We start from the raw sequence: 17,884 nt of genomic DNA, 5'->3' as shown, positions 1-17,884 counted from the left end.
GTTACATTTTGTCCAATAAGACTAAATGTATTAATACCCTGGTCTAAAAAAAAAAAAAGATGTGTGCAGTGGGAAAAATGTGGTGTCATGAACAAGTAAAAAATAAATTATTGAGAACTTTTTTTGTAACAGAGTAATGAATTCAGCTGAGGATCTCACTTATTTCTCCCCTGGCTTTGAGCTAGTTTATTTTCCTTAATTAAATCCAGTCTCAGACACACTCGCCCATCATGGAATTAAAAAAAAAAAAGATATAAATATATGGGTGAAATGTTATTTTTCATTGTTTCAGGCCCTGAAGACCAGCACAGAGGTGGAGCTAGTGGACGACAGGATTCGCTGTAAAGTCGACCCGGAGCGTTGGCCCATCCCCGTCCCTGCTGTCGTGGGTTCCCCTCGGACTGACTTCTCTCAGCTCATCAACTGTCCTGAATTTGTTCCACGACAGACTTTCAATTCTGTAAATATCGGTCAGTATTCACTTGAATCTGGTCATTTATTTTGAGAGGAACGGGTTCAGGGGATTCTATATTTGTGTCTAATCCTGGTATGTTTTGTAATCTGTCTCCATCGTTCACCATTGAAAAGCCAAGCATCTGGTTGTAGCTTCTCAGAGGTGTTGCTCTCTGTATTTTACATTATTGTAAGGTGAATAGTTCAGTTTTGGAGCTGAAGGTTGCACATGTGACTCTGACTGTTACAGCTTCATCACCTGTGAAGGAGACTCCACCTGAGCCAGCAGAGCCTCAAGAACCAGCTGTGCCTGACTCGACCAGCCAGGTGCCTCTTCCCGCGACAGATACCCCCAGGGACACCCCTGACGCCTGGATCCAGGTGGAGAAACGCCACAGACAGCCTTCCGGCAAAGCCAAGGTACTGGAGAACAAACAAGGAGGCATCAGGAGGTGTACAGCAGCTTCAGGCCTTTGATATTTCTTGCAGCATATTTGCAGTATTCATCCCATCCGTCACTCTTCTCCTCGCTCTCGTTTCACCTGTCTTCCTGTCATCGTCCACTCTCATTTGTCTTTCCTCCATTTTGTCGGCCGACAGCATGTCGGTGATGATGTGTGTGTTGCCAGCCCCTCTCCTCCCTCAGAGCTTCATCCTGACCACCTCCTCTCTGCAGTTGAGTACTTCTTCCTCTCACTCACCCGTCACAGCTTCAACCTCCCACTTCTTTATGATTCCCATTTTTCGCATTTCTCTCCCGCCATTAAACCTCATTCATCATTTATCTGTCCTGTTTTTTAACTTTTATCTTACCAGTCTTCCATTTTTGGAAAATTATGTTTCCACTTCTGTAAAGAACTCCAAAATCTGCCCAAATCCTGTAATATTATTAACAATGTTCTTAAACATGCACTGTTATTAACTTTGTGTGCTTTGTTATCTCTGAAAATATTTTCAGTTTGCCTTCATTCTTCTTTTTATTTAGCCGGGATTTTTGGCTGCAGAGTCTCAAATGTAGCTGCAGAAATAGTTTCTCCCCCAAATATCGGAGCTTGTCGAAGCTTGGCACAGATACACAATAAGGGGGAAACATTTCTTTTGACAGATTTTCTAAAAAAATAATAATACTTGAATAAAAGATTCACAAAACCACCCGTGATGTTTGAAAATAGGATTTGGGAAAGTATTTTATGAGATGTTACTGTATCGACACCTAAATTGCAAAAAAAAAAAAATTTGCATGCAACATTAGTAACATCTTTTGTAAGTGAAAGTCAGTGTTTCTGCTTGAGAAACCCTTTTAATTATATAAAATTGTATATAAAAAATGATCTACTGTAGTATTACGCGTAATCTGGATTTGAGGCTCTGATGATACCAGGCCTGTATTTCTAATTTCCTCTGTCAAGCAAACCCTAAGAAAGCTGGTCCGTGTACTCCTCTCCCTTACAGTCAGATCTTCATTCCCTCCACCAGGTTTGATGACACTTTTGCTAAATACTGGTATTTTATTGGCACGATGCATCACTGAATATTCCTCTCATTAACTCAGATTGAAACACAAGCAAAAGCCTTAAAAAAAATGCAAATTAAATGTATCTGCCCATATGAAGAATCAAGAGGACAACAAATCTGACCAAATGTCTCTTGATATGTCCGCAGAGCTCAACACACAAAAAATAAACCCATTTGGCATTGAATGTTGAGCAGTTATCAGATGGCTCCTTTGTACTACCCCCTCCTGTAGGCAGATACGTACTTGTCTATGTGTTTATGGCTGCATGTTTATGGCTGTTTACGATGTCCTTCAGGAAAGCCGCGGGGCGCCTCCACCTCACCAACACGCTCCTTCGCAGGTCGAGCCCGACCAGGAGGAGCTCGACTTCCTGTTTGACGAGGAAATGGAGCAGATGGCCCCCAGGAAGAACAAGTTCACCGACTGGTCTGACGAGGACGACTCAGACTATGAGCTGGATGACCAAGACGTCAATAAGATTCTTATCGTCACCCAGACCCCCCCTTACATCCGCAAGCACCCTGGTGGCGACCGGACAGGCAACCACGAGTCCAGAGCCAAAATCACTGCAGACCTAGCCAAAGCCATCAACGATGGGCTGTACTACTACGAGCAGGACCTCTGGAAGGGGGAGGAGCAGCTGGAGTGCACCAAGGTTAGAAAACTTTTCCACCCATCCATTTTCTGTACCGCTTATCTGTTAAGGGTCGGGGGGGGTGGGGGGCTGGAGCCTATACCAGCTGACATTAGGCGAGGGGCGGGGTTCACCCTGGGCGTGTCGCCTGTCTGTCTCAAGGCCATCAGGAGCAATTAGGGGTTCAGTATCTTGCTCAAGGATACTTGGACATGGTCACCGGGAGAAGTGAGGATCGAACCAGCGACCCTCCGGTTGCTCGACAGCCACTCTACCTCTGAGCCTACTTTTATTGACGGATAATAAGATCTATTCTTTTTAGATGTATGTCCTGTTTTCCCTTGATTTACATACTTAGTTTAGGGCATAAGTTATACTGTATTTTTTAAGAAACTTCAAAACTGTAACTCATGATCAAAATCAGCATTGCGCAAAAGATTTTGGAGGTTGTACTCTCTTACAATAAAATGTCCTTTATTTTTGGTATCGCACAGTGTTGATTTGGATGTAACGCGCACACGTTTCCTAGAAAAACACTTAAATAAACCTGAACCTTGAGCGTGTTGTTTTCGTCAAAGTGTTGACAAATCCTATCCGTATAGTCGAACTTCAGGTTGACACACGTTTTTCCTCTTTGGATTGGCAGTTATTTAACAGCAGTTAAAGCACCGTGTTGAAACGGGGGATCCTGGAATCTACATGCTGCATAATTCCCGTGGTGTCTGAACAAGTTGACCATCTCTCAGACAAGTTTCATACCTTCATAGGTTTTTGAAGTCAAATATATCAAAGTGACACTCTCTTAATAAGAACATGTGATATGAACATAACAATACACCATGAAAGCATTTATGAGGTTCCTGTCTTCCAGTTTAAATATTACTGTTAGGTTACAGAGCAAAAACAGAAAAATGACAGAGGACCCATGCCCACTCTACTTGGCCACGCTTTTCTGAATTTCTCTCCAGAGTTTGACCTGGAACCACTTCTGTCACATTGACACTGTGCCATATTTTGAGTATTTTCTTGCTCATCATTCCAAACCCTGTGCTTCAGAGTTCACTTCACTCATAAGAAGCTGGAGCTGCGTCGTTGAACAGTTTGACCGTTGTACGTATTGCAAAATAAAGCCAACGCTCCCCAAATATCCACAGCGTTGCTCTTTTGGCCTCACATTGCTATTGATACAAAAAAATTAACTAGAACAAAAAAATATTAAGGAAAAGGATAAACCAGCCATGCAAAAGTAGAGATGTGCAACATTGGTTTGCGCACCCAGGATGGTATATTTTATTTGTCATGATAAAAGCAGTTTCTCTCAAGCGTCACACAGTTGTGATGTTATCACAGTGTTAAGGCCCCAAACTCATTGACACCCGGCGCTATCCGCAGCGCTTTGACAGGAAGACATTTTGACAGAGCTGTTAAACTGAGCCCGCTGTGGATAGTTGTGGCCAAATATAGGCTACTATTTATCACCCACTACACAAGTCTCCAGACGACATGTGTGTCACACAGCTGCCTCCCCAGGGAGCTGACCTGCTTTTTTGGAAATGCCTCGTCTGTAGGCTCTGTAGAAACAGTATCTATAGGTCCCTGAGAATGATATTTTAAAAGAGAAGAATTGTCCAGTAATGCCTCGTGGCTTAGGATGTGTGTCATGTCACTTTACTGCAGGATTGTACAGTGTTGTGAAGGCGCGATTTATGACCCCAGGGCTTCCGATGGCGACCATTTAGTCATATATTTTTACCTTTTTTAAAGACATGACATGTAAGTATTATCCTAGAGTCACTTAAAAAAAAAATACAGGCCTACATACAGTGGGGCAAAACAAGAATTTAGTCAGATACCGATTGTGCAAGTTCTCAGACTTAAAAAGATGAGACCTGTGATTTTCAATCATAGGTACACTTCAACTATGAGGGAAAAAAAATCCACAAAATCACATTGTCTGATTTTTAAAGAGTTTATTTGCAAATTATGGTGGAAAGTAAGTATTTGGTCAATAACAGAAGGTCATCTCAATATTTTGTTGTACACCCTTTGTGGGCAATGACAGGTCAAACATTTTCTGTAAGTCTTCACACTGTTGCTGGTATTTTGGCCCATTCCTCCATGCAGATCTCCTCTAGAGCAGTGATGCTTTGGGGCTGTCCCTGGGCAACATGGACTTAAAACTCCCTCCAGAGATTTTCTGTGGGGTTGAGATCTGGAGACTGGCTAGGCCACTCCAGGACCCTGAAATGCCGCTTAGGAAGCCACTCCTTCGTTGCCCGGGCGGTGTGTTTGGGGTCATTGTCATGCTGGAAGACCCAGCCACGTTTCATCTTCAGTGCCCTTGCTGATGGAAGGAGGTTTTCACTGAAAAACTCAGGATACACGGCCCCATTCATTCTTTCCTTTACACGGACCAGTAGTCCTGGTCCCTTTGCAGAAAAAGGGCTCCAAAACATGATGTCCCCCCCCCCCCATGCTTCACAGTAGGTATGGTGTTCTTTGGATGCAACTCAGCATTCTCCTCCAAACACAGCAAGTTGAGTTTTTACCAGAAAGTTCTATTTTGGTTTTCCTCTGACATTCTCCCAATCCTCCTCTGGATCATCCAAATGCTTTCTTGCAGACGGGCCTGGACACCTATGGCACTGCAGGATTTGAGTCCCTGTGCTACTAATGGTGACTTTGTCACTTTGGTCCTGGCTCTCTGCAGGTCATTCACTAGGTCCCCCTGTGTGGTGCTGGGATTTTTGCTCCCCGTTCTTGTGATCATTTTGACCCCACGGGTGAGATCTTGCATGGAGCCCCAGATGGAGGGAGATTATCAGCAGTCTTGTATGTCTTCCATGGTCTAATAGTTGCTCCCACAGTTGATTTCTTCACACCAAGCTGCTTACGTATTGCACATTCAGTCTTTCCAGCCTGGTGCAGGTCTGCAATTTTGTTTCTGTGTCCTTTGACAGCTCTTTGGTCTTGGCCATAGTGGAGTTTGGAGTGTGACTGTTTGAGGTTGTGGACAGGTGTCTTTTATACTGATAATGAGTCAAACAGGTGCGATTAATACAGGTAACGAGTGGAGGACAGAGAAGCCTCTTAAAGGAGAAGTTACAGGTCTGTGAAAGCCAGAAATCTTGCTTGTTTGTCGGTGACCAAATACTTATTTTTACAGAGGAATTTACCAATTAATTCATTAAAAATCCTACAATGTGATTTCCTGGATTCTTCCTCCCCGTTCTGTCTCTCGTAGTTGAAGTGTACCTATGATGAAAATTACAGGCCTCTCTCATCTTTTTAAGTGGGAGAACTTGCATAGTTGGTGGCTGACTAAATACTTTTTTTGCCCCACTGTATGTTACACAAAAACATTAATCAGTGTAACTGTATTAATCAAAACCTAAAATTCAATAAGTTCCGAGCTTGACGGGTCCTCCAACAGCCAGAATAATTAAAAAATGAGCAGGGAGACCCCAGGGCTGCAGTGACGTTAGCCTAATGAGAAGCTGACAACAGAGTTACTGTTGCATAGCTGCCGTACCCGCTATTTTTAAGTAATAATCCCACATAAAATATTTTGCAATTGCTGCCCCTGTGATATTATAAGTCTCGTGGGAATCGGCATGTTATCACATTAATTTGAGCAATGCGCAAAGTCTCAAGCAGACTCGCTCGCTTACTCCAGTTTACGGTCAGTCAGGAGGGATCAGCACGTACTGATCCATTTCTCGCAGTACTCTAACTTTTGTTACTACTGCAGATTCTGAGGTGCGGGAGCTTCTGCTGCCTTTGGAGGTCATGCAAAACGCAGAGCTCTGACACAGAACGACAAGGCAGAGCAGATCACCTGTTACGAGTGCAACTCCTGCTTATCCTCTTGCCATTTGAAGCATCTCAATGATGAGGAAGGTAGATGGAAGGGTCAGGTGAGGAAGTGAGAAATGGAGCCATCTATGTGACCTTTGATATGCAGCTGTCAACTCAGCAGCAGGTCAGACCTCCGGCACTCTCACACCCTGCCACCTCATCACCGTCCACCTCTCTCACCACCATGGAGTGACAATAATTTATCATGATCGGATGTGGACCTGCTTATTAATCAGTGGAGCGCTTATCTAGGCCGTAGCTGTGGTGGATTATTCCGGTCATCGAGAGCAGATTTAGTGGCAGAAGCACAATCAAAAGAAATGTAAGTATTAAAACTAGAAATACTGAAAGAAAGGAAATACAATAAGATGAATAAGGACATATTATTAAAGCAAAAGAAAACAGATCCTTTGTTGCTGCACTTCATGCAACAAGCCATAATTGGTGTTGGACAGGAAATGTGATGAAATACTACAAAAAAATAGTAGTTGAACAATAGTAACATGGTCAAGACTGAGCAATAGGACATTTCTGGAAATATTACCATGACATTTTATGGAAAAAAGTATATTTGTAACACTTTTTAAAAAAATATCTATCCAGACAGATAAGATGGTTCCAGTTGTTGGCTTGCACGTAAAAGATGAGTGGCTTCTTCAAATATTCCAGTAGCATTTGAACTTTCTAGGTGGTTCTTGGTTCAACTCTTACATTGAACAAGTACATTTGCGCTTGTTTCACATCTCACTCTGAGGACTGAAGAGGGGCAGCCCTGGAGGAACACTGTCTGCTTGCGGACAATGTTTTCAGCATCGTCAGCAATTTCCCAGTGCAAAGGTTGCGTGTTAATGTCTCCACATGTGGGAAATGTCACACCTGAGCACACACACACCCCCACGCCTGAGCACACACACACCAAGGTCACCTGGAGTATTTTTTCCTCTTTCTCCTCTTCTCAATGCTGACGTGTAAAGTTCAAAGTACGCTGCACATCTGCTGCGTGTCACACTTGCCTGCATGGCTGCAGCCTGTGACACATCAGGCCCTCTAACTCCCTGAGAGCTCTTGTTGTTACCACGTTAGCTGAAAAGCACTTGTAGCTGTTCTGGAGGGAGACTGAGGTGGCGCCATATTATCAGATCAGTAGTCTCCTTCGTCGCTGTCTGACTCCTCTCATATTCTTGTGTTCTCCAGCAGGAAGTGGAGAACTTCAAGAAGCTGAATGTCATTAGTAAAGATGAGTTTGACACGCTCACCCCGAAAGTGCCTGTGGACCCGAACCAGGAGGTCCCTCCCCCTCCCATGCCAGGTGGGTTAATGGAGATGTTCAATGCGTGCTGTGGTTGTATTGCTTTTGATGCATCATTACTTTGATCATCTTTTGACCAGAGTCCTGCAGAAGTGTTGTACATTGCTGTTGATGAAATTTATTCATAGTATTGGAGATAAACAAATACTGTGTATTTATGTTTATTATAGTACCATTTTGTTTTTCTCTAGTGGACAGTGGAGCAGAAATGGCCTGCTCACTTCCCAAAACGGTCCCCGAGTCGCCCAACGCTCCCCAACCCCGAACGCCCAGAACGCCACGGACCCCTGGGCGTCAGGACCCTACAAAGACTCCTCGATTTTACCCTGTAATGAAGGAGAGTGGCACTATCGATGGGCAGGTGAGCAACCCCCCCCCCCCCCCCTCGTATATACAAGGTGGAAAATCATTTCTTCAAACTGGCTTTTAGTGCTGCTGAGCCAAAGAAGCGGCAACAAAACATGTAATTCCGATTTTACTTGAAAACTACCGTATTTTCCACACTATAAGGCGCATCAGATCATAAGGCGCACCCTCAATGAATGGCCTATTTTAAAACTTTTTTCATATATTGGGCGCACAGCATTATAAGGCGCGTAGAATATGAACGACTGTCGTGGCTGGGTTTGCATTATGCATCCACTAGATGGAGCTGTGCTGAAGAGAATGTCAACAAAACAGTCAGATAAGTCAGTCGGTCAAACTTTATTAATAGAATACAAAACAACGTTCTGACAACTCTGTTCACTCCCAAAACAAGTTAGTGCATTCACAAACGTGGAGGGGAACTTTTCCCTGATTCAGTAAACACGTAAAAGAAACAGTCTGATACCGCTACGGTAAATCAAAGGTTCGTGCAATCACAATATAGTAACTCTCGAAATAGTGCAAATAACAATAACAATATTACAATAACTCGACCTTGTTCAAACGTTAATGTCCATCTTCACAATATCTCCCAGCCTCGTTCAGTTGTAAACCCGTGAAAGAAACACATAAAGCTCACTCTTTCAGTTCATTCCTCCTCCACGAATCCATCGAATTCTTCCTCTTCAGTGTCCGAGTTGAACAGTTGGGCGAGTACGGCATCCAACGTGCCCGGTTCCGTCTCGTCAAAGTCGTGATTATCCGAGTCAGTGTTGCTGTTGTTGTCTGGCAGTTCAGTGACGATACCATTTTTACTGCCGTTACTTCGGCGACGCCCCCCTGACTACGGTAGCCATAATTAACCAATATTTATCCACATATACGCCGCATTGGATTGTAAGGCGCACTGTCGGTTTTTGAGAAAATTCAAGGTTTTAGGGTGCGCCTTATACTGCGGAAAATACGGTAAGTACAATAATCACCAAAAGCAGGTGTCAGAACTCCAGAAAAATCTTCTCCTTTCATTCAGGTTTATTTTCTACACTTTCCACTGATTTGTGATTTTGAAGTATGGATTTACAGGGTATGTGCATCTATGAACCTCTTTTTACTTGAACAAGCAGCAGTGATGAAGAGCGGTCACAAGTTGGCATTGACGTGTTTTAATGGAGCATCTGTAGAGTAACACTTGTCTTATTCTTCCTATTCGGCAGAAACCAAATATATTGCTCACATATACAGTGATTGTTACAGTCTGAACAAGCCAGCATGGTCAGTCCAGTCCAGTAACACCAGTTTGTGCCTCATTGGGTGATCCTTATTGAGAAGGAGCTGTGGATGCACTCTGATCTGGTTGTCTGATGATGGTGTGCAGTCGCCAAGTTTGCTCTGCTCTGTAAAACACACAAATGTCACAAATCTGTCTTTGTTATTTTCTGTTCCAGATGCCGAGAAAAAAGAAGACCCGCCACAGCTCAAACCCCCCGCAGGAGGCCCACATCGGCTGGGTGATGGACTCCCGTGAGCACCGGCCGCGCTCCGCCTCCATCAGGTCCTGCTGCTCGTTTCACTCCTCCAAGACTGCTGGGATCCTGCTCCTCAGCTGACGTTTCTCTTCTAAATAATAGGAGCTGAACGAATAAGACAAACTCCCTGCTTCTGCTCCATCACTCACTTCCATCACTTCCCTTAACTTAAAGCCCATTTTGAACAAAAGTTGGTGTGACAAGTGCTGTTTCATTCCAAATGTCTCCAGCAGTCCTTTGGTGGAGTATTTTCAAATTAAGAGATGTAGACCGTTTGCTTTTCCCTACATATCACAACTCCACAGTACATGCATGTCTCAGTGAAAACCATCGAGCTTTGCTAAGATTTGCTTGATAGTTAAATATTTCAACAGCATCAGGGCTTTATTTGCCATCTTTCTCTTTTCTTGCTGACAAAATGACAAAGCCAGCTCATGAAATACTTCGGTGGGCGAAGAGCAATGGTAATCTGGTTGTCTTTTGTATGTATCTAGATTTGATTATGTTTTTTAAAAACAGTTGAAATCATGAAAAATGATGTCCACAAATTCATGGTTGGGCTTAAAAAAGATGCAAAATTACATGAAAATTTCTTGTTTGAGAGGCTTAGAACAGCAATTTTGTTTTGTTTTTTGTCCCTTCAATTAATTTGACAAAAACTCGATTATCCAAATTTGTAAACAATTGTCCTATTTGCCAACTAATATATATTAGTAAGGCATCAACTAGGGCTGTAATCAACCAAAGAAATTCTTGGTCGACTGAAGACCTCAAATTTCGACTAAAAATCGACTAATTTTATATATGAAAAATATACTGCGTCAACTATCAGCACAAAACATGTTGAGGAATATTTAGACAATTGTTTCTGTCACGTTTTAATAATTGACAGACGCTATCATTTGTCCTGCGCACAGAGCGAGAGACACAAGCGGCTGAGACACAAATAGACTTTTAACTTAAAACTTTACTCTTAAACACAAAAGGGCAAGTCCACTGTAAGAATTTTTACAATTGAAACAAAACAATTATTTGACTAAAATATTGAAATGTCAATGCCGATATGTTCATATACTCAAAACTGACGGGGCAACCTAAGGTGGACAAGTTTGCTCACCGTTTCTAGGTGATACGCCGTCGTGTTTGTCGTGGAGCTGTGACATGAAAACTGTTGTTTGTAGACTTTGCATTCGACTTTTTTCCCATTATCTATTTTCATGAAATGCTGCCACGCTGCAGACGTCTTTGACGTGGTGGACGAGGACTGACTTGAAATGAAACCGTCAAAATTAAATAGACATTCATCAAACCACCCGACACTGGCCTAGTATTCTTCAGTCTGTCTGTCTCTAGCGGGTCGGGCTAGTCCAAAATAGCAAAAAACGGGGGTGTTAAAAGATAGTGTTATTTGTGAAACAGGGGTGCTTTTGGTACTTTCCTCCTGATGAAATTAACGTGGCAAAAAATCGACCAATCAGAATTTTGGTACATACATATAAACATATATATATATACACACACACACACACACATATACATATATATACATATATATGTATATATATGTATGTATATGTATATATATGTATATATTAGTAAGGCATCATGAATCACTGATGGGTGAATATGATTTGGCTGGAGATGCTGAGGAAGATTTTGGAATTAATTCTTATCACCAATGAAGGAGGTTCTACTGCGCGTTGAAATATTTCCTACCCTTCCACTCAAAAGTCTTTTTCATCCTCATACAGCAGCTCCAATGCTTCTCCATCAGAAGGAGCGCCGCTGTCAGGAAGTTATGGCTGCACCCCCCAGTCACTGCCTAAATTCTGGCATCCTTCCCATGAGTTGCTGAGGGACAACGGCTTCACCCAGCAGGGGTACCACAAGTACCGCCGACGGTGCCTTAACGGTACTGAGACACCCACACACCTGCTTGGTTTGACTCGTGGAGCAGGACATGACTTGTTCTGAGCGAAGCTAATTTACGTTTCAAAAATGTATTCGACATCGCAGGTTTATTGGTTTTGGTTGATTGCCTAACAAAGACACAAAGCTGTTGCAGTGGTCTTCGTTGACCGAATGTGTGTTTTTCAGAGAGGAAACGCTTGGGGATCGGCCAGTCCCAGGAGATGAACACGCTCTTCAGGTTCTGGTCCTTCTTCCTGAGGGACAACTTCAACAGGAAAATGTACGAGGAGTTCAAACAGTACGCAGTGGAAGACGCCAAGGACAACTACAGGTGAGGAGGGCTGAGCCAGTTACAGGTGTGCTGATGTCATATCGTCCATGACACCAGCACCACAAGTCACAGTGTGATCCAAACCTGAACAGAAGTGTTTTTATATTATCGTTTGCTTACCCTGGGTTCGGTTGGGACTGCATGATTCATCAAAGCCTGTACAATTATAAAACTACAAAACATAAAAAACACCATTATTATTTTGAACAGTCCCTCACACATGTTGGCAAAACATGATATTTGAAGAATAAATAACTTAATGAGGAACTTTTAACGCTAGCGTATCGGTCACTTGTGTGCGTGTTTCTGTATAACCGCACACGTAGACTTATGACGACATGTGTTTTTTTAATCTCACAATACTGTTCACAATAATGGCAATGTGACTTTTTTTTTTTAACAAATTGTACAGCACTATTTTAGATTCCTACAACTATTTGTATTTACATTTTCATGGTAATTTGATTCAGTTTTTATTTATTAGCCACGTTGATTTTAGGAGTTAAGGTTGCCAGACGTTGCTCTTTTTTTGGATCAGTGTTTGCATTTGCACTGCTCTATAATTTTGACTCGTGGACCAAAAAGATCATGTTTTTTGTTGCAATTTTCACAGCACTCATTAATTCATTCATAAAGGTGAAAACTGTACAGCGACTGAAGCTGTCTATAAAATACTGACCTCTTTATACAAGCCTCCTTCTCTGCTGTGATTGATTTATATCCCTTTGCCTCTGTCGTACCGCAGCGCTTCATTTATAGTTGTGTGTTGTGACACATGAAGGGCAGCTACTAACAGTTTTCATCATCAATTCATCTGCCTTGTCTTGAAAATTTCCTCAAAATGCACAAGTTCCCATTTGTGTATGAAATGACGAAAATTCTGATGTGTAAGAGTTCCGTAGTCAGCAACTGTTGGACATTTTAGTTCGGAAAGAACCAGTTCCAAATTGTGCAATCAATCGGAATCTTATGCCGGGAGCTGCTGCAGCCTGACAGCTCATCATCTCAGGCTACAGCAGCTTGTTTCGACTCTGCCATCAGCCTCGTCCTCTTTTAAGAAGAGGAGCGTTGTTACCTGTTTTATTCATGCTAAGATGCTACTAGCCAGACATCCCCTCTCTGAGTCGAATCACTTGCTGCAGCCTACCAGCTTTTAGAAGCCCTGAAAAAGTTGTGACTGGGACTGTGGTCAGTCTAGCGTTAGAAAACAATTGCATTGAGGTTTGAAACTGGTGTAGGCCTACGTGTCAACGAGAAAACTGATCAGGAATAAGAGAGAGAATCCATGATATTGGCGTCTGTAAATTCTTCTCTGTAGCAGGGCTCTAATCGTCTCAGTGCCCATCTCAGTTGACTCAGATTGGGCTGTTTAGTACCAAAGATCATTCACTGATGATATTTTGCTGCCTTGGTTGATCTGAGGTTTGTCGTGGCCAAACATGAGATGTTGTAAATGGGAAAGCAACACACCAAGGTGTCACTGTGAGGTGCTTGAGAAAATACAATCAGGAGGCCTTCAACACTTCAAAACTCCCGGAAGCGACAGGCATTCCAGACCGTCAGATTCCCCACTGACATATTCTGCTGAGTGTTATACTTTAAACGTGAGCTGTTGTCAGGCACGTGAAGCCCCGTAACGTAGCATGACTCGGCACTCACCTGCAGGTCAGTGCACGATCACAGCGGCTTGGATGGGCAAACTGTCAGCGTTAACTTGATGAAACAAGCACAGATTTACAGGCTTTAAGACCTACATTGTCCATCACATGCTTCAAAATGCTTCAGCTGTGCATTCATGGTATGAGTACAACAACCGAGGCAACAAGCACCTCACCTTGTCACCATGGACTCCTGTTCTCCAGGAGCAAATAAACACAAATATCCGGTAGCCTAACTATAAAGTCTGTGCTTCTTGACTGTTCAACTTGAATCGGGGGGGTTGAACCAATTCCCAACACTAATGGATAATAATAATAACCAGCAGTCAGCAGTATTTGTCCTGCTGATGGGATTCACACACCCTCATAGGTACAGAAAGATTTCAATTGGTAAGTCTTGACACTTCATCTATCAAATCTGTGTAAACACAACGATTATCCTCAATAGTGACAGTCGAGTGTCAACAGTGCTGGCTGCCTCACTGCTACATCCAGAAACGCCTCTACACACCTGCCAAATCGGCATTGTTGTCTACACGAGTGTGTGTCAGCGGAGCTGGGAGTGACTGAGACCTGGGGTGTGGACAAGACTCTCAACAATCAGTGGTTCTTGCACATTAACTCGTCGGTCTGGTTTTGCTGTCGGCTTAATCAAGGCTACTAATCACCTTTGCCTGTGTCACAGGTACTGTTGTGAAATGTTGGAGGCCCATGTGGGAAAATGGCCTCCAGGAATGATCTGCTCACAGTGTAAGACGTGTAACACTTCAGCTGTTGGTTAGTTCAGATGAAAATGTGTTTCTCTCCTGCAGGTACGGGCTGGAATGCCTCTTCAGATACTACAGCTACGGTTTGGAGAAGAGATTCAGGTTAGATCTGTTCAAGGACTTCCAAGAAGAGACCCTCAAAGACTTTGAGAAAGGTAATTGGCATCCAAAGCAGTCCAAACCTGCCTCTTTAACTGCTTAACCTGGATGTCGGCAACAAAACAGTCACAAGTATGATTTCTTTGAGTTGCGCACTCTCACTTAAGGTGAAAATACTGTGGATTACCATAAACCACCGTGACCTGGAGGTGACCCCTGCAGAAGCTCACAGCTGAATCTGAAAAGGAGAACAATGGATTCAAATGAATTTCTCAACCTAGTTCACTGTGACTCACTGAAGCAGAATGGAGGATTGCCAGTAAAAGTCTCCGCCGTTTATTTCCGGCTGAGTTATTTTGGTGTTCAGTGAAACGTTCCTCATCCAAACCCCTTCAGACTGGAGGCCGACCTGTCAGAGAGATGAGGCTGACGTTCTCCACAAAGACTGAACGGTCCGCAGTCGCCACCAGATAACAGTAGAACCCATAACCCCTAATTATAAGGGTTCATGGGGTTCTTTGTCTGGATAGTAAATGATGTCCACCACACTGTTGTCACATTGTCAGACTGTTAAAACGGTAATCTGTCGAACTCAGTGTGGCAATCAGAGTTTTATTTAGGGAGACATCAACAACAACAGCTCAGTATAATATGGACGGTGTCTCATAGCTAACAGGTCTGGGCTGCAGAAATGTTCCTCCCCAGTTCTGAGTGATCAGGCTGGTCCCGTCTGTTTTCAATAAAAGCTGTTTAAGGGCGTGAAGTATCTTCTGTCTCTCTCAGCGCATGACGTTGGAAAGGTCTGAATGAAACTGGATTTAGGATGCAAACACAGCATTATCCGTGTCATGAAAATGCGTTTTATTCTACAACAATAAGTCATTTAAACGAAATTTGGGGGATTTGGGTACCATTTCTGTGTCTTTGCATTCCAAAAGCTACTTCACATCGACTGAAACTGTACTTCCACCAACTGCATCTCCTTTGTTCTGGTTCGCGTCTGTTCCAGGTCAGCTGTACGGGCTGGAGAAGTTCTGGGCCTTCTTGAAATATTCAAAGATGAAGAATCAGCCCATTGACCCCAAACTGCAGGAGCACCTCTCGCAGTTCAAGAACCTGGAGGACTTCAGGGTGGTGGTGAGTGGTTCCCCTCGTTTAATACTCCGTTGCTAACTGAGCGCTTGTAAATCTTCTGTATTTTCCCTCCAGTCTAAATTGTTGCTTGTGTTGTACGTCGCTTTGCATAAAAGCCTCGGCTAAATAAAAGTGTAGCATTTTAAAGTAAAAGCTTATACAGACTTTTAAAACAACTACCAAACTTGGATGAAGCAAAATGTCTCTAACTCAAACACCATTGAACAAACATTTCACGGTTTTGGTGGGAACTGCAGCAACACGTTCCATCGCCGTCTGTGATGAGCTGCTGGATCAAATAAATCTAATTGACTCAAGTGACAGGTTTTAGGAATTAAGTGCTTCACGTGATGGCCCTGACCTTTGACCTCTGTGTCCATAGCCCCCAATGGGAGAGGAGGGAGGCAGGAGGAGACGCCACTCGTCCTCGGCCGGTGATGAAGGGAGGCGTCGGCGACACCCTTCCAACACTACCTCAAAGCCCACGCAAGCCCTCAAGTCCTCCAACAAACCTGCTCAGCCTGCCGCCACCGCTACCGCACAGAACCTGCCCAAAGACAGCGCCCAGAAAACCGCAGCAGCACCTGTCCAGGGGAAGAAGGCGGAGCCTAAAGCAGCCAAGAAGGAAAGTGCTGCCGCAAACAAATGAAGCTGCCTCGTCTCTAAGGGGGTTTGGATAGAAGAGAGGTCGAGCGAGGAGGCAGCAGCTGAACCTTCGTCTTTTCGGCAGCAAACTGTTTGGGTCTGAAGAGAGACTGAGCGTGGTTGACTTAATTTGATTGTTTTTAGCAGTGCATTTCATTTTAAAGCAAGCCTAGGCAGTGAGCTTGAATCTGTGCGCCTGACCGCTCGAAACGTTTACAAAAACACGAAAAAAAATGCATTCCCTGCATTTTACCATTGTTTCTCTCAGATGCCAAACTCTTGGACGAGTGTTGATCTCCACCGTCTGTCAGCAGCTCGCCGACTGTAACGAGTGTTGAACTGCGGTTCTAGTTTGCCAAGTTCAGAGACAGTCTCGTGTGCCTTAATTTACCAGGATCCGTGACATTACTGTCCCATTTTCAAAGTCTTCCCGATCAATCAATTTGGGGTCGAACGTGTTTTAAACTGACATCACTGATATTGATAGCTTCATTGTGACAATCAAGTTGTGGTCGTACCTTCGTGAAGGACTAACCCCGAGGCTGCTGCTGGACAACACGTGTGCCCTGATGGTTCTAAGTTTAACATCACAGCAAACTTTATTTTAAAAACAAAATTGCAAACCTGCAGAAATATTGACACGTTTATCTGGGCTAAAGCTTTACTTTTAAGTCTCGTTTTACACCCAGAGATGGAATAATTTATTGTTTTATTTTTATTCTTCCATTTACTTGATTCATGGAATAGTCTTAGGAAATCATTGCAGTTTCTAATGGCTTTTGCTCTGCGATATAATTTCCCGCTGGAATTATGGGTGTGAGCTCGCAGCATAAACTTCAGTTTATTTTTAGCTTGACGTTGACTTCATAGTAAGTGTGAGGCTTGGTGCTTTAGAGCACTTTAATTGTTAACTTTCACTTCTTTCATCAATGGACGTAAAGAGGTTTTAGAGTTGAATTTTAAAAAAATGTAAATACTATAAAAAATCATTTGCTATTCAATTATACTTTGATTTTGAGGAATTATTTCTTTTATCGGTAGTGTGGTTTTGAGTGCGTTTTAGGATAAAGCAATGCATGTTAATGCCAGAGTCTTGAATTGTAAAATGCAAAAAATATAAAATAACAGTTGATTGTATCAACGTTCGTGTTTGTGTGCGTGTGGTCTGTTTTGGAGTTACTGCAGATTTCTCTCCTCTTTACTTTTGTGGATGTTTGCTTGTGTTGCTCAGGGTGAGTTATTAAATCTGATCAGCAGGTTTTGTTCCTATCAACAGTTCCTACCATCTCAGGCTCTCCAGCCTGCTGTAAATCTAAACTGAGACTTGTTCCACCAAATGCTTGTCACCATTTATCATCTCCTGCAGTGTAAACAAACGAAAAAATAAAATAAAACAGCTATTATGTCTTTTCAATATTAGATGGCTTTATATAATATTAGGTTTCATTGTATCTAACAATCGTTTGATGTAGGCATTTTAAACAATTCATTGATGCAGTTTGATATATAAAATGTGTACGTAAGACCCAGAACGATTAGTCAACAATCATTCGTGACAAATCTGTAAAACATCCGCGATAACGTAACTGTTAAAATAACTCCATACATTCAGAATTCAAGTTACTTAAAGATTCGAACATTTATAAGTCCTCATAGATGGTGAACTTAACGGCGTAT

General features: G+C 42.9%; 1 protein-coding gene across 10 annotated transcripts in view; it reads left to right on the top strand.

The window, feature by feature from the left end:
* Positions 1–17,601, top strand: part of larp1b (La ribonucleoprotein 1B) — a 34,877-nt gene extending 17,276 nt beyond the window's left edge. For 4 of the 10 annotated variants that reach the window (XM_086183357.1, XM_086183362.1, XM_086183355.1 and 1 more), the window contains 12 exons: positions 293–470; positions 704–873; positions 1,054–1,128; positions 2,265–2,624; positions 7,656–7,770; positions 7,962–8,131; positions 9,582–9,688; positions 11,414–11,574; positions 11,760–11,904; positions 14,375–14,484; positions 15,438–15,565; positions 15,945–17,601. In XM_086183357.1, coding sequence (XP_086039483.1) covers positions 293–470; positions 704–873; positions 1,054–1,128; positions 2,265–2,624; positions 7,656–7,770; positions 7,962–8,131; positions 9,582–9,688; positions 11,414–11,574; positions 11,760–11,904; positions 14,375–14,484; positions 15,438–15,565; positions 15,945–16,211 — 1,986 coding nt within the window. In that variant the 3' untranslated portion in view covers positions 16,212–17,601. The remainder of the gene's footprint in view (positions 1–292; positions 471–703; positions 874–1,053; positions 1,129–2,264; positions 2,625–7,655; positions 7,771–7,961; positions 8,132–9,581; positions 9,689–11,413; positions 11,575–11,759; positions 11,905–14,374; positions 14,485–15,437; positions 15,566–15,944) is intronic. The other 6 variants (XM_086183361.1, XM_086183363.1, XM_086183360.1 and 3 more) reach the window with 3 other exon arrangements.
* Positions 17,602–17,884: the final 283 nt, after the last annotated feature.

This window comes from Aulostomus chinensis, chromosome 17 (genome assembly GCF_037954235.1).
Source record: "Aulostomus chinensis isolate RoL2024-O1b breed Wild chromosome 17, RoL_Achi_v1.0, whole genome shotgun sequence".
Classification (NCBI taxonomy): domain Eukaryota; kingdom Metazoa; phylum Chordata; class Actinopteri; order Syngnathiformes; family Aulostomidae; genus Aulostomus; species Aulostomus chinensis.
The sequence above is the reverse complement of the archived record's forward strand: the minus strand, read 5'-3'. Positions and strand labels throughout refer to the sequence as shown.